Here is a 17,001-nt window from a genome sequence, read left to right as displayed (position 1 = left end):
ACCTCAGGATGAGGCCAATGCAGAGGAGCGATCCGAAGGCCAGGCTTCCTCCAGCCACCAGGAACGCAGGCAGTGGTGCTGGGGAAGAATGTTGCACTGGAAACAAGAAAGAAAGAAAAAAAGAGAGAGAGAAGGAAGGAAGGGAGGGAGGGAGGGAAGGAGGGGGGGTAAGGAAGGAAGTTAGGAAGGAAGGAAGGAAGTTAGGAAGGAAAAAAGAGAAAGAAAGAAAGAGAGGGAAAAGGAAAGGAAAGGAAAGAAGAGGAGGAAGAAGAAAAAGGAGTAGGAAAAAAGAGAAGCAGAAAGAAGGGAACAAAATGAAGACCATTTAGCTGGTGCTGTCAAAAGTCCCACAGGAACCCATCCCTGCAAGGGGAAGTAGCTCTGCTAAGCCCACAGCCCACCTGGCAAACGGGCCAGTTTTCTGGCCTAATCCAACCCTAAAGAGCCAACCCTAGCTGAATGTGGTAGAGCATGCCAATAATTGCAGCATCTGGGATGCTGAGGCAGGAGGATTGCAAGTTCAAGCCCAGCCTGGGCAATTTAGCCACTTAGCAAGACCTTCCATTTAAAAAAAAAAAAAAAAATTTTTTTTTAAAGAGCTACGAAGCAGTCAGTGCAAAAGCCCCGGGTTCAGTCCCCAGTATAAACAAACAAACAAGCAAGGAAGCAAGCAAGCAAGACACCCTCAGCATTACCTAACAGACCCCAGAACTCCACCACTTGGCAAGGGGTGCACTTCAAGCTCAGTTTCTGAGCTCCTGCAGCCAGCCACAGACCCCCACTCGCTTTCAGAGTGGCTCTCCTGGTGGCGTTCAGCCTCCCCCATGGCACAGAGGCTCTGAGGGTCTCCTCGAGGGCCGCTCCACTGAGGAGGGTGGCAAGGGGGCTCCGGAGCTCTCAGTCAAGCAGTTCTCTTCCCAGCTGTCGTCTCTTGCCTGGCCCGCACTGAGCGCTCTCATCACCCAGGATCCCTCTCCTGTGAGGCTCCTGCCTATCCCTCCGGCTCTGGAGAGCAGGCTGCGCACAGCATCTTTCCCTCTGGGACACTCCTGCCCTCGCAGGGTGCCTGGCGCAAGGCAGACTTCGAAAAATTGCACTAAGCGAATGACGGAAAAATCCAGCTTCACAAGCAGCCATGTCTGCCCACAGAACGGCCTTCCTGTAACTTCCAGAGACCTCCGACAAGACAGAGGGTCTCCTAACCAAAACCACCCTTCTCTCCTTCTGCTGGGGATGCTGAAGATGAAGTTGTAGCCTGGTGTGGTGGCCCACACTCCTAATCCCACCATTTTGGGAGGCTGAGGTGAGAAGATGGCATATTTGAGTTCATCCTGAGTAATTTAGCAATTTAGCAAGACACTGTATCAAAAATTTTTTTTAAATTCAAAAGCACTGGGAAGTAGCTCAGTGGGCCCTGGGTTCAATCCCCAGTAACACATACACACATACAAACGCACACACACACAAACATATACAAAGGCACAGTTGTATAGACCCAGGATTCAGGCTTTTCTACCCAGCTGGCCCCGCTGTTGTGCAGATTCCACCTCTCAGTCCTTACTGCAGGCATCTTCGGGGGCAGGCATGGCCACATCTCCCAACTGGCAAGTGATCTGTGGCTCCAGGGACAGATTTTTTTTTTTTTTTTTTTTTTTTGAGACAAGGTCCTGCTATATAGTCCAGGTTGGCCTTGAACTCATTATGTACCCAAGTTAGCTTCAAACGCAACGCAATCCTCCTGCCTCAGCCTCCTGAGTGCTGTGATGGCAAGCATACACCACCATGCCCAGCCCAAGGACAGATCTTTCCAGTACATCTTGCACCTTGACAGAAACAGGAGGTTCACTTGCTCATTTATTAGCGTTTTATCAGCTTTTCTCATCTTTCCTTCTTCCATCCCATAGCTATTTACCGAGTGCCTGTGATGTGCCAGGCTTTGTTCTAAGCCCCAGGTGCAAAGCAAAGCTCCTGGATTTTCCACTGTAATCAAGTGAGGAGGACAAACAAGCAAACACATAACACGATGTTATCACCAGTGATAAGTGAATGCGACCAGGGCAGTGATGAAAACCAAACCACCCGAAGGGAGCGCAGTGACAGCGGAGGACGGGAGTTCTGTCAAAAGCAGCGGTCAGGAGAGAAGGGCACAGCTGGGCACGGTGCTGGAAGGAGCTGGCCACATGGCCAGGGGAGGAGCATGCAGACAGCACAGGGGGCAGGAGCACAGCCCCGAGCCGGAGCACGCACCAAGGGCAGGGAGGCCTAGCAGACCAGAGACTGGGGGCCCTCTGTTAGAAATCCCACCGAGACTCTGAGGAGACTCGGTCGAGCCAGGGCGAGCTTGGATCTGTGCCTTAAGGGTCATCTGGGGGCTGGTTAGAAAAGATCTGCTAGGGACTCAGACTAGAAGTCAGCAGGTCAGCTGGCTCCTGCTGAGACCCTGCAGGATGGGAGATGACAGTGGAGAGAAGCGGTGACCTGCTGGTAGGCTGCAAGGCACAGCGACAGGGCCTGCTGAGAGGGGAGCGTGCCTGCTGCCCGAGATCTGAGCAGCCCACCAATGCTCTTTGCAAGTGAGTGCAGATGGAGAAGACCCGGCCTTCCTCCTCCACACCCGCCCTTCCACCAGCCTGATGCCATCCGAGGCGTACCCGCCAAGGCCCATTCTGAGCCAGCCATGCTGGTACACACCTGAGGCTGAGGCAAGAAGACTTCAAGTTTGAGACCTGCCTGGGCAACTTAGCAACTGAGGAAGAATATGTATCTGCTTCCATCACGATCCACTGCCAACTATCTGAATAAGAGAAAACCTCTCGCAAACCAGAACACAAAACTACCCAGCCCTTACCTGGGAGGTTTGTTGCCATTGCAGAAACATGGTGATTGCTGCCCTCTTCATCAGTACTAGGCACCTAGGAGACAGGGGATCTGTCTAGACCCATTTCTGTGGATTCAGGCGGTCACCTCTTCCTCCAAGCCCTGCCTGGCCACCCAAGACGTCTGCCTTTGCCACCCCAAGCTTTTCTCTGTTACTTATACTATCTGAATCCCCACTTAATTTAACGTAGTGCTTTCTTCCCATCCACATCTCTGCCAAAAGCTGCCAGGCTCAGCCTGCCCAGGAAGTGTGCAACAGACACACAACAGCGGTCCTGACAGGGACAGGCACCACCGCCTTGGGGACAGCATGGCCCAGAAGCCCAGCTCCACCACCCCCAGCTACGGGATTGCTGCAGACTCCTCGGCCCACACAGCCTGGTTCTGCTTCCTGCAGATCACTACGAGGACCAAGGGACACCAAGCGCACAGGCCTGAGCTGGGCGGCAGGGTAGCAGACCCTAGGCAGTGCTGGGGCTCTCTGGTCCCGCAGGCAGAGGCTTGAGAAGATGCCAGGATCATCCTGCCTCCGGGCTCCCTCCCTGTGCTGCCCGCTCTGCCTGTGGCTGAGCCTCCCAGTTTAGGGCAAAGGGAAGTGAGGACCACAGGAAGAGATACAGCTGGACAAGAAATTGGATTACTCTGGGAATTTGTTAAGCAGCTCCAGAAGTAATCCTCTTTGCAGCCAATTATGATACCAGAGTCCACAGGGGAAGGATTCAGACAAACTGGGTCGTGTCTCGTGCTAAGCCGCTAGCAGTGTCCAAGAGACTCAGAGATAAAACCACAGCCACCAGACCCAGGCAGTTCCGAGTGCCAGGCAGTGCCGCTGGCCCTTCACAGCGCAGGGACTAGGACCTGCCCCACCCCTCACAGAGGCTTGGCAGGGACAGGGCACTCGCCCACAGCTGTTTCTAGCAGGAGGCAGATGTGAGATCGGGACCACTTCCTGTATAATGGCAGCCCAGCTTCTAACAACGAGCTGCAACAGCCCCAACCCTGCTGCAGGAATTCGAGCTCACCTGTGTGATCCGGGGTGCAGTGGGGGAAGTCCTGGGTTCTGCAGAGAGAAGGAAGAGTTGTTGTTTGTGTCCAAAAGACCCTCAGTCCTACCAGACGGGCTCCTCAAGTACAATAAAGATCATTATAATGTTACTAAAAAGGCACCACCCAGCACCGTTCTGGCACTCAAGAGGCTGATGCAAGAGGATTGCTGGAGCCCAGGAGTTTAAGGACAGCCTGGGCAACACAGCAAAATACCATCTCAAAAAACAGAGAACAGCCGGGGCTATAGCTCAGTGACACAGCTCCTGTCTGGCAGATGTGAGGTTATGAGTTCAATTCCAGGTACAAAAAAACCCACAAAAACCAAAATCAAAAAACAGAAAACAGAGCCTAGTATGGGGGTGCACATCTACAATCCCAGCACTGGGGAAGCTGAGGCAGGAGAACTGCTGTGAGTTTAATGCCAGCCTGCGCTACATAGTGAGTTCAAGGCCAACCTGAAATACATAGCTAGACCCTTTCTCAAAAAAAAAAAAAAAAAAAAGCAGCTCGTCCCAAAAAGAAAGCACTGGAAATAACCAAATATCTGACCTTAAGACACCAGCTATACAAATTATGATAGAGCTACATAATGCAATAATCCTTAAAAATTTTTTAAGCATTACACAACATATACACATATCAAAACATCACAACAAATATATCCCATCAATATGCTCACTTACTCTATAGCAATCATAGCTCCCTCTGGTCAGGACTCTGGCTTCAGTGGGGTGTGGTTTTTGAGAAATTGTCACTATTGAGCCCAGGATGGCCCTGAACTGCACAGCAATCCTTCTGCCTCAGCCTTCCCAGTGCTACAGGTGTGCACTACAAACCCTGGCCCAAATGTATATTTTAGAAAACTACTGAAGACATCATATATGAAAACTAAAAGACACAAAAAAGTTCACACAGCTTGCTTAAAGTTTCTAAAGAAACAAAGCCCTGTTCTTATCTATGCTATATTACATTATTTATCACAGACAGGAGAGGAAAAACATGGAAGGATACACATCACCAGATGGAAGCGCTGTGGACATTTTCATTTCCTTCCCTGCACCTTTCTGCAATTAAAATAGCAGCACAACCAGTCAACCCGCATCTGCCTAGATGGCTCACCACAGCAGGCAGCAGGACTTGGGCCAGGCACCCCCACCCTTCGCGTGTGTGCCCCTCCCTGGGAACGGCATTTCTGTGGAAATCGCTGAAGCACAAGGAGGCCAGGCTCAGAGCCAGAGTCCTGACCAGAAGTCAGATCCGTGGCAAATGCAGGCCTGAGGGACCAGGCACTGGGCTGTGACAGGCCATGGGTGGAATGCTCTGGACTCCAAAATATTTTTCTTCGTGTTTTCCATGAAGTTTACAATAGCACAGAAAGTAGGTGCACAGGGATGGCCACCCCATCAGTGGAACAGGGACTGGCGAAGGATGGCAGAGCCGGGCCAGATCCTGCTGTCTCCAGGAGGATGGAAACGCACCCCCCCCAAGTGCACTGGAGGGGCAAAGAGCACACCCACTGTCCTCGGCATACAGCGGCCACAGGCCCAGCAAGGTAAAGAAACTGACCTGAGCTTACACAGAAAGAGGACCAGAATTAAACCTAGAATTCATACTCAGGAGGCTGAGGCAGGAGAATCGCTAAGAGTTCAAGTCCAGCCTGGACTATAGAGAGAGAGACTGTCTCAAAAAAAAAACAAAAAAACAAAAAAACAAGCAAACAAAAACAACCTAGAATTCACAGGAAGAACCAGATTTCTTCTTTCTCTGTTTCTCCCAGCCCAGCCTAGCAAAAAACAATTAGACTCCTGTAGTGGGACCTGAAAGGTGAACAAACATATGGGGTGTGGAAGGAATCACAGAACCAGGAGAGGGGATGGAAACCTTGCTAGACCAGAGATGATCATTCAGCCTTCAACCCCCAGGCCCATCCACGCTCTGCCCTGCTATAGACCTGTGGAACCCCGGCAGTGAGATCCAGCCACAGGTTTGTTAAAATTCCCCAAAGCCAGAGAGGCTCAGGCAGGGAGATCCAGAACTCCACCCTCGGGCTGATCCCCAACGTGGTCGCTGGCCTCCCTCTGCCGGGTGGGACTTCTGGGATTGAAGTGGGCACTGTACTTGGTATTTCTAGTAGCCCAGAATGTTAGCAGGATGAATAAAATGTTTCTAACGTGGAACAGAATAAAGCCTTGAGTAAGGATGTTTGGAAAAAAGATTCCCTAGAGGCCTCTGGAAACCCTACTCAGGCCATTTTGTCCCTGGGGGTGAGATGGGAAACCCTCACACAGGTGTGAATAGGGAATTTCCTGAAAATAAGACTGGCTTTATATTAAGACGCAATAGGGCTTATTTTCAGGGAATCTTATTTTTTTCCTGTACAACAACCTATGTTTATTCATGTATAAAAACCTACATTTTTTCAAATACACTCATGTCTTCTTCTGGAACATCATCCTAACTCCAAACCCTGGATTCTGGCCTGAATTTCTTGCATTTTTTCAAATACACTCATGTCTTCTTCTGGAACATCATCCTAACTCCAAACCCTGGATTCTGGCCTGAATTTCTTGCATTTTTTCAAATACACTCATGTCTTCTTCTGGAACATCATCCTAACTCCAAACCCTGGATTCTGGCCTGAATTTCTTGCATTTTTTCAAATACACTCATGTCTTCTTCTGGAACATCATCCTAACTCCAAACCCTGGATTCTGGCCTGAATTTCTTGCAACTCCATTTCCTGTAGCACCAATCTCATGGCCCCAATCTCATGTCCGGCAACAGAGCTGTCCTTAAATGAGCACTTGTCTGTGTCCTGCTCGTAGTGCACTGGCAACACAGCTGTCAGTCATTTTATCCCGTGAATTCTTCACCCAAATCACGACCTCTTGCAGGCTGAACTTTGCAAAGTTTCCATTACATCAAGTGTTAACTGAAGCCTTACCAGACAGGGGTGGCAACAGGAGTGATGACTGTTAAGAATGACAGTCCATACAAAAGTGATGGAAAATTGTAGGCATCAAAATTCAGAAAATGTTCATTTCATACAAGCGCATTAAGTATGTCTGTCACAACACTCCACGTATTGAATTATGAAGATTTACATTAATACAACCACATCCGTTCATTATAAGTGCGCTCATTATCTGTAAATTGTGTCTGTACTCTGATTGGTCATCTGGCAATAAGTCTCAAGTTCATCTCCTTTTGTGGGCTTTGGTTTTTTTTCTTTTTTGAGACAGGGTCTTGCTCGCTATGTGGTTCAGGATGGCCTACAACTCACTATGTAGCCCAGGCTGGCATTGAATTCATGGCAATCCTCTGTTACGGTTTGTGTCCAGATGTCCCCACAAAGCCTCATGTGGCTATAGTGGGGCTTTTCAGAGGTAGCTGGATCTAGAGTATGTGATGCTGGAATTGATTCATGGTGCAGTGCTAGGATCAAGGGTGCTAGGATTAAGGGTGCTGGGATTAAGGATGGGTGACTACTACATCAGTCCACTGACTGGACTGACATTACCCTAATCCCAGTAGACTGGCTTCAGTACAAGGAATAGAAAGAGGCTTGTCTTCCCCTTGTTTATTGCTTTTGCTGTCTTCTGCCTGCTATGGACTCTTTCTCCTCTATGATGCCCCTCTGCCCTGCCACCCTGCCCTGGAGCCGGCCAACTATGAACTGAAACCTCTACAAACTGTGAGCTAAATAAACCTTTACCCTTTTAACTTTGGGTGTTGGGTATTTTGTCTCAGGAAGGAGAAAAGTAACGAAGACATCCGCCTGCCTGAGTCTCCCAAGTGCTAGGATTATAGGCTTACAGGCGTGTGCCACCAGGCCTGGCTTTGAGTTCATCTGTTTATATAAACATTTACCTCTCATCCAAAGGCAGCTGCTTGGGTATTTACAAATACTTAATTATAACTGATGTTATCATTTATTTTAAGAATTAATATCAACATTATTTATGTATCTTTAATTACATATTATTCTTTTACAGTTCAGTGTCAGTCGTGTGTTGCAGCGGACATATTAAATACATTCATCTGGCTGACAGTCTTAACTGGGGCTTATTTTGGGGGTAGGGCTTATATTATGAGCACCCTGAAAAATCATGCTAGGGCTTCTTTTCCAATTAAGTCTTACTGGGTCCCTTTGGCCTCAGCACCCCAGGAGTTTTGTAAATGCACACCCCAGCCCTTTCTCCAACTCCTGTGATTCCCACTCTTGGAGATGAGGAGGAGTTTCAGGGATTTTTGAGCAGCAATTAACAACTCTCTCATACCTAATGGGCTTCCTCAGCACTCTGCCCCATGCTCACTTGCACAGGGGCTCTGGGGGCCCCAGACTCTGGTGGGTGCTGCCAGGGAGAACCCTTGGCAGGAGAGGGTAAATGTGGGAGATCGCCTACTCGGACACGGGCTCCAACCTAGGCTCCCCACATCCAGGGCACCACCCTGCGTGTCCCACCCTGACCTTAGGCACCATCTCTAAAAACTCCTGCCGGGGGTGGGTGGCAGCCAGGTGTCTGGGTTACTTTTCTCTCTCGTTGCTGGGACAAAATACCTGACGCCCAAAATGAAGGAAGGAAAGGTTTATTTCGCTTACAGTTTGTGGAGGTTTCAGTCTGTACTTGGCAGATTATAAGGCAGAGTGGCACATGGCAGAGGGCTACAGCTCCTGGTGCAGAACACAGCAAAGCAACAAGCACACACCAGGGCAGAATGGGGGAGGAATGGCCTCAAGCACTCTTTTCCTGTCCCTTACATATGCAAACTATCCACCCCAGGGGGGGTGCAGCTCTCACACCCATAATTAAACTCTAAAAGCCTGCCCCATGGCCGCATGAGGCTTTGGGGGGACACACAGACATAAACCATAACACCAGGCTTTGCTGGCTGAAGTGGGGACCTCAGGGCAGTGTGACTGGGGGATCCCCTCCTTCACCGAGGGTAGCATTTGGTTCTCAAGCTGTGTGCCACCAGCTCACAGCTCAAGGGCGCAGCACTTCAGGTACCCAAGTGTCCCCTGCCATGCGCTCCCCAAGCCTCCTGCACTGGCCCATCTAGACCTCCTGGCCTGTTGGAACCTCTGTTCCAGTCCCACCACATTGTGCAACAACGCGGCCCCTAGTGTACATTAACATCACCCAGAAGCTTCCCCAGACGACCCCTGCACCCACACCTCCAGATGCCAACTAGTGGGTCCAGGATGGCACGCAGGACAGTGATTGTGATGTCTGTAGCCTCTCTCCATTCCACAAACCAACACTGCAGTATCCATTAACATTTATAGTACGCTTCACCAGCTCTAAAGAAGAGTTTTCACAAGCCCTGGTAGAACAGGCCTGGAATCTCAGCACTCTGGGAGGCTGAGGCAAGAGGATCACAAGTTTAAGCTCAGCCTGGGCAATTTAGGGACTTAGTGAGATCCTGTATCAAATAAAAAACAAAAAGGGCTGGGGATGTAGCCCAATGTAAAGTACAAGACAGATCCTATTATCCCCACTTTACGGATGACAAGACTGAGGCTCCAAGAGGTGAATTAACTTTGCCAATCTCATCTGTTATTATATATGTGTATATATATATATCTCCTGCCAAAGCTTCATGTGGTCATAAGTGGGGCTTTTCAGTAGTGACTGGATCTAGGGTATACGACCATGGGATTAAGGGTGTGTGATTACCAGATTAGTCCACTGATTGGTTTGGCATAGTTCTGGGAGTGGATAAAGAGCAGGCCCACCCTGGGTGTGAGTGCTACTGGCCCTAAGGACATGTAGCCTAGATAGAATGTAAGAGACACAGAGATGCTATGGTCGCTTGTCACTTGCTGCCTCTTTCCTGCTTTGCTGCCTTCTGCCTGGCATGCCATGACTGTCTCCTCTGTGATGCCCGCTGCCATGCCACCCTGCCTTGGAGCCAGCCAACTATAAACTGAAACTTCTACAAACTAAGCTAAATAAACCTTTCCTCTTTTAACTTTGAGTCTTGGACATTTTGTCTCAGTAATGAGAAAAAGTAACTAAGACATCGTCCAATCAGATTTCTAGGTCCAGTGTGGTTCCCCGTGTCTTCCAAGGGTCACTCCCCTCCCAACTGGACTGGAACTGAGGGTCCCTTTGTGTGGGCTTTGGGGACTGAAGATCCTGATTCAGGGAGCCTACTGATGCAGGCCTAGAGAAGAGACACTCCCCAGACGGCCGGGCTGCACAGGCAGTCACACCAGCCTCCCTCTCTTTCCAGAACGGCTCCTCTTTCTACCCTAAACCCATCCAGCCTCAGCTCACCCAAGCTCCTCTGGCGCTGCCCTCAGTGCAGAGGGAGCAGACGCTCACACTGGGTATAAAGATGCCTCCCCAACCATGAATGCAGGAGGGGAGCCAGCCACCTCGGCGGCTTCAACTCTCGTTCTTGCTGAGCCGCATGGTCGTTGCGGCTCATGACCCACGGCCAGGAAGCCAGAGTCGGGACCCAGAGCTGGCCAGGTGGAGGCCGCTCTCCAAGAGGCAGGAACCAGCAACAAGGGCCTTCCACAAATGAGACCAGATTCAGGGTCAGGTGAGCAGACAGGTAAGGAACCATCCCATGCAACAGGCCGAGAGGAGCCCACACACAGGGCTCATCCCTCTCAGTCCAGAGCTCGGCAAGGGTCACCCCAAGGACAGCAAGCATCGCTGGGAAAAGTGGGGCTGGCAGTAGTGAGGGCTTTTGACTGGGACAGGATACCCAGGATACCCGGTCAGGAAGCACAGGAGGAGTTCAGCATTCCTAATCACTAGGGAAACGCAAACCAAGCCACAGTGAGATAACAAATCAACCCCAAGGATGGCTACAGACCGGCTGGCCGGAGAGAACAGGATCTAAAGAACTACTGTATATCTTCTTTGGAAACACAGGTGTTCTCAGACACAAGCACCATCGAATGATATGAGCTGAGTGTAATGGCACATACCTGCAGCCTGGAGCCCAGCCCAGGCAACTTGGGGAGACCCTGTCTCAAAATAAAAGGGATGGGGATGCAGTTTAGCACTCCTGGTATTCAATCACCAGTTCTACACACAAACACACACACACACACACACACGCGCGCGCGCGCGCACACACACACACTTAGGAGTGGTGGTGCAGGCCTGGAGTCCCAGCTGCTCAGGAGGCAGGAGGGCCACCTAGCCCAGGAGCTGGATGCCCACCTAGGCAACATGGGAGACCCTATGGAAAAGACAGTGGGTGGGGGGGAGAAAAGAGGAAAATAACTGGTGTTAGCAAGGATATGGAGAACTTGGATACTTTATGAACTCTGTGAAATGGTGTTGCCAGCAAGGTGGTGCAACATTGCCCATAATGGTGGTGCATGCCCATAATACCAGCATTCTGGGAGGCTGAGACAGGAAGATCACAAGTTCCAGCCCAGCCTGGGCAACTGATCAACTTAGTAAGATCCTGTTTCAAAATAAAAAAATAACAACAGTTGAGGATATAGCTCAGGGTGAAGGCCCTGGGTTCAATCCCTAGTAATGCCAAAAAAAAAAAAAAAAAAAAAAAAAGTACAGTCACTGTGAAAAACAGTATGGCAGTTCCTCAAAAAATTAAAAATAGAATTACCATATGAGGGAGCAATTCCTCTTCTGGGCATATAAACAAAAGAACTGAAAGCAAGGACTCAGATACATATTTGGACGCTCATGACCATAGCTGCATTTTTCACAATACCCAAAGGCAGAAGCAACCCACGCGTCCACTGACAGGAGCGGATAAATGAAACATGGTGTGTTTCTACAAGAGACTATTCACTGACCTTTAAAAGGGAGGAATTTCTGACATACACACTACATTCATGAACCTTGGAGACTTATGCTAGCTGAAATAAATCAGACACAGAGGATAAATCCCATACGATCCCACTTATCCGAAGTACCCTACAGCGGTCAAACACAGAGGCAAAGAGTAAAATGGGGATGGAGGGGGCCGGCTAGGGGGGTGGGAATTGCTGTTTAAAGGGCACAGTCTCAGCTCCACGAGAGGTAAAGCCCTGCGGATAGACGGGGGTGGAGGCCAAAGAGCAATGTGAGTGTACAGTACTTAATGACATGGAACCATATGCCAAAAAATGGTGCAAACAGTAAATTTTATGTTACATACATTTTACAATTTTTTTAATTGGGGGAGGTGTTGAGGCAGGTTTGCCTTGAACTCAGTACGTACCCCAGACTGGTCTAGAACTTGCTGTGATCTTCCTGCCTCAGCCTCTCAAGTGCTGGGATGACAGGTGCCACCACGCCCGGCAATTAAAGATTTTTAAAAGAAAGAACTTTCTAACAAAATGCAATTCCTTAAGGCTGCTAGTGACTGGCTAATCTAAGTGATCAGGCTAGAAGGGAAGGCAGGTGCTGCTCTGTGTGGGAACACTTCCATGGATAAGATGTCACGAACTCTTCCCTTACAAAGCCTCCAAGACCAAGCTGATGTTCAGCATTCAGATAATCAATGTGTCTTGGTTCAGGTGTATGCAAATCAAAGAAAACCATGGGCAGGTTAACACAATCTAGCCTGAAGGGTGTCCTGGGTGATTTAAATGCTCTTCCCGGCCAGGCCTCATGGCGCATGCCTGTCATCTCAGCACTTGGGAGGCAGGAGAGGCAGGAGAATTTCTGTGAGTTCAAGGCCAGCTTAGGCTACAAAGTGAACTCAAGGCCAGCCTGAACTTCTGAGAAGAGGACAAGGAGAAAGCCAACTCTATTCCTGGCACATAGTGGAAACCCAAGCCCCAGCCTTGACTCTGCCCAGCGCAGGAAAGACGAGGACCCCGCACTGCAGAGCCCAGAGGCTGAAGGTCCACCACATCCAATATGAGGGCTCTGCGGCCTCTGTACCAAGTCTGTGTTCTCCCTGAGGTCAGGGCCGGGAGACAGTGACAAGGATAAGAATGGGACCAAGCCACGGAAGTCATTTTTCTTTTCCTTTTTATGGACTTGCATGCAGCCAGTGAATGTCAGTTTATTCTTTTTAATTGCCAAGTACTAAAGAATGATTGATAATACAGTTCAGTTCTGCTGCAGGGCTAGAGAGATTTGAGCGTACAGTGAGCCCGGAAGCCACCTACAAAAAGAACGCTGGGAACCGTGCAACAGCCTGCTGGGGACAGGGAGGCATTTAAGGAGAGGCTGGGGAAGCCCTCTCTGGTGGTGGTCAGGGAGGTTCCTGAATTCTAGGTCTGCTAAATCCTAATCTTTCATAGTAGAGTGTCAGAAGATAACGTCTCAGTGGTTTTATCAGGAAAAAAAAAAAAAAAAAGGCAACCACATAGGTTTGTCATTTAGAGCTAAGGAGGGCACCAGCCGAACAAAATGAGTCAAGCAGCTTCCTCCAGAAAGCAGAGCAAGAAGTGGAAAGGCGGGCACAGGCCCCTGCTCAGGACCATAAGTCCTCAGGTACCTCTTAGCCATGGGATACACTGATTGGTAAACATTTTTTGAAGTTAGCTCAGTGTAGTGGGCACACATATGTAATCCCAGCACTGCAGGAAGGTCGCAAGTTCAAACCCAGCCTGGGCAACTTAGCAATTTAGAGAGACCCTGTCTCTAAATGAACAGTTAAAAAAGGGTTGGGGATGTAGCTGAGTGCAAAGTCCCTGGGTTCTATTTCCAGTTACACACACAGACACACACGTCAGAATTATAAATTAAAAACTCCTGGCTAGGTGTGGTAGCACACACCTATAATCTCAGCACTCAGGAGGCTGAGGCAAGAGGACTGCCAGGAGTTTGAGACCAGCCTGGGCTACATAGTGAGTTCAAGGCCAGCCTGAACTACCCAGCAAGACCCTGACTCAAGAATAAAACAAAACAAAACAGAACAAAAAACTCCTATTTACTCATGCAGTTTTTAAGTAATACATTTCCCAAAACATTTGATAACACGGAAAATGTTTACAATATAATACACACACAAATGTACCTAGAAAAAAGAACCACACTAAAATGTTCCCACTGGTTTTTCCCTAGGTGGTAAAAATACTGGTCATAATTATTACCTTTCTATTTTTCTGGAATTTGTTGTTTTATCACAAACACGCTAATTTTATTAATCCCCCAAGCAATTGTTACTATCTTCATCATCTCCTTAAAAGTGAAGTATGTCAGTACCTGCTACAGATTAAATATGCAGCTCCTCCCTTCCAGCTGCTGTGAGGTTCCCATCCCCACCCTGCTGCCCGAGGCCTATGAGAAGGCAGAAGAACCAGGCCCACCAGCCACTCCGCCACTAGCCCTGTGTGTGAGGCCACCCTGGCCCCACCAATTTGGTGGCAGCAGCTGCCCTGGGAACAGCCCAGAACCACAGATGAGCTGCTACCTGACTTATTTTTAGAAGCTCAAGCTTCTAAAACCCTTCTCAAGTAAGTGGCTGCTGTTTTAGGCACTGGCTTGGGTTGCTGAGGCACTGACAAAGCCAAGTCGCGCTGCCTCCCTTGGTACCTGCTGAAGTACCTGACCAGGGGGTTCCTCTGGCCTCAGGGCTCCACTCGCTCCAGGAGCCGGTCCCAAACTCCTCCTGGGCCCGGAGCTGCACCACATGCTTGTGGCCACGCCAGGCATCCGGGATGATGCATTGGTACTGCGAGTTCGGCATCTGAGGATAGACGCACAGGATGCCGGGAAGGCGGGAGAAGTGCTGCAGCCACCCCGCCCTGCCAGCTGGCCCCACTCTGCAGGCTCTGGAGCTGAGGTCACTCTCCGGGCCACACAGGCTGATACTGTACGTCCCCACCACCACCCGGGACTTTAGAGCCACAGCCCTGGACACGCTTACCTACCAAATCTCTGTCACACTCACAGTGGCCAAGGGCCCCAGAAGAGGAGACTGGCCTGGCACTGTGGCTCTCACAGATGAGATGACCAAGGCCATCCAGGCCAGCGGGGCGCACGGTGCTAAGCAGGGCTACAGCCTGTCTCTTCTTCTCTAGTATCGTTTCTGCTACACCCACGTGCTGAGAGGCGCTGTTCCGCTCAGGAGGGATGAACTTACCATCCAGGTTGAGAACGTCTCTGACCGCTCAGCCCGGTATCGGAGCTCAAAGTGGAGCTTGTAGAAGTCTGAGTTCCAGGAATAGGGGTCCTTCCAGGTGACATTGAGCCAGTGAGGATGTCCGGCCACAGCGGTGACGGTGATGTTGGCAGGTGGGTCGGGCTTCACTGTGGGAGGGGGAGCAGGGCTCTTCACGGCACACAGGGGAGCCCAGGAAGGCTCCGCAGACCCCTGTGCGGACCCCCTCCCCTGCCCCACTCCCCATGCAGGCCTCAACTGGACACTTGTCCGTTATAGACAGACCTCCTGGTGAACAGCGCCTGACAGGCTCCAGCTCACCTCCCGCCTCAGCCACCGCTTCCCTGCCCTCCAAGAATTGTCAAGCAAAAGCCAAGGAAGCAGCCACAGCAGGGGAGGAGCTCACTTACAGATCTTATTGACCTGCAGCGTCTCCCTGTTACTGATCCTGCTTCCAGCGCTGTTGACCACGCACACAGACACTACATGGATAGATGCGTCTCCCTCCGCAACGGGCAACTGGCAAAAGAACTTCCGGGACTCCCAAGAATACTGGCACCGCTCCTGGGATTCTTCCATAAAGTCTGTCTGGCTGTGGACACAAACCAGGGAATGCTGTCCCTCAGTTCCTGCACTGTCCCCAGGAGTTGGGGGGGGGGTGTGTCAGAGCAGCCATAGGAGCTCGGCACAGAAGTCTGATCCCAGGGCTCACATCCCAGCTCTATGCTACCAGCTCTTAGCAGCTTTAATGACTTTGAGTAAATTATCCAACCTCTTGGTCTGCGTGTTCTCATTTTTTTTTTTTTTTTTCTGGTACCGGGGATTGAACTCACAACCTTGTGCTTGCCGGGCAGGCACTGTGCTGCTGAGCTAAATCCCCAGCCCCTGTGTGTTCTCATTTGAAAACAGAAATATCCCAGCACTCTGGGGAGGCTGAGGCAGGAGGATCACAAATTTGAGCCCTGCATGGGCAATTTAGAGATTCAACAAGACCCTGTCTCAAAATAAGAAATAAAAAAGGGGTTAGGGACATAGCTCATTGAACATGCCCTCAGTTCAAGCCCCAGTACCACAAAAAAAATTTGAAAAAAAAAAAGCAGAGGTGGGTTTGTTCTCAGCACTGTCTACCTCCTCTCTCTCTCTGTGGCTTATGTCATCCCAGGTCCCCCACTTTATGTCACCTTCTAGTGGCAGGACAGGGACCCCAGGCAGTTGAGACTCTAGCCTCACTGCTCTCCCATGCAGTTTCCCCCATCTTGCTACTTTTTGTTTTCTTTCTTTTTTTTGAGAAAGGGTCTCACTAGATAGCCTAGGTTGGCTTTCAACTCAGGGCAGTCCTCCTGCCTGGGATTACAGGCGAGCTCTTACCGCTGCCAGTCTCCTGCCTTTGTAATGGAAAAGCACAATAGGTTCCCAGGGTCAAGGCATTTCCCAATCCCAGGACCATTAGCAGTTCCTTCAGAGCAATACTCAAAACCTTTAGGCTTGACAGGGAATCGGGCAACCTGGAGTTGTATTCCCAGCAGAGCCGCTTACTAGCTAGACGACCTTAAACAAATTAATCCACTTGTGGAAACTGTTTGTGCACCCGTTTTATCTATGCAGTGAGAAAAACACCACCCACCTCCCCGAGCACAGTGATTAGCACAGGTGAGCACAGCCCTCTCATTCCCTCCTTACCCGGAGGAGTGACTTCCTCCTGAGGAAGTCTTGGGATCCCTGGCCTGCCCAGCCCACCAGGTCCCTCTGGGAACCCTGCCACCGCACTGGGGGGCTCAGTGAGGACGGAGAGATGCAAACACATGCCCTGCCCACTACTCACAGCTTCCTCACCAACAGCACCGCCTCGGTCATCGGGGATGGGGCGCTCCGAGGACTCCACTCACAGAAAACACTGCCCAAGAGGCTCTTCCGCCAGCAGGAGAATTTTGGCTCCTCCGGAGGAGCTGAAAGCACAGCACAGCAGGCTGAGAGCCGCAGGCCTCCCTGAGGGGGAAGCTTGCCCTGACAGTCCTGCCCAGGACTGCCTGCGGGCCAAAC

The 17,001-nt window shown here is 50.3% G+C and overlaps 1 protein-coding gene across 2 annotated transcripts in view; it reads right to left on the bottom strand.

The window, feature by feature from the left end:
* Window positions 1–17,001, bottom strand: part of Il6r (interleukin 6 receptor) — a gene marked incomplete in the record, with an annotated part of 46,546 nt that overhangs the window by 10,495 nt on the left and 19,050 nt on the right. Inside the window, 7 exon segments of one of the 2 annotated variants that reach the window (XM_013508348.1) lie at window positions 3–96; window positions 2,849–2,912; window positions 3,900–3,937; window positions 14,394–14,547; window positions 14,944–15,110; window positions 15,372–15,553; window positions 16,784–16,907. In XM_013508348.1, the coding sequence (XP_013363802.1) occupies window positions 3–96; window positions 2,849–2,912; window positions 3,900–3,937; window positions 14,394–14,547; window positions 14,944–15,110; window positions 15,372–15,553; window positions 16,784–16,907 (823 nt within the window). 2 annotated transcript variants of the gene reach the window in all.

Source organism: Chinchilla lanigera, unplaced genomic scaffold (assembly GCF_000276665.1).
Source record: "Chinchilla lanigera isolate Chin_1 unplaced genomic scaffold, ChiLan1.0 scaffold00144, whole genome shotgun sequence".
NCBI classification, from domain to species: domain Eukaryota; kingdom Metazoa; phylum Chordata; class Mammalia; order Rodentia; family Chinchillidae; genus Chinchilla; species Chinchilla lanigera.
The sequence above is the reverse complement of the archived record's forward strand: the minus strand, read 5'-3'. Positions and strand labels throughout refer to the sequence as shown.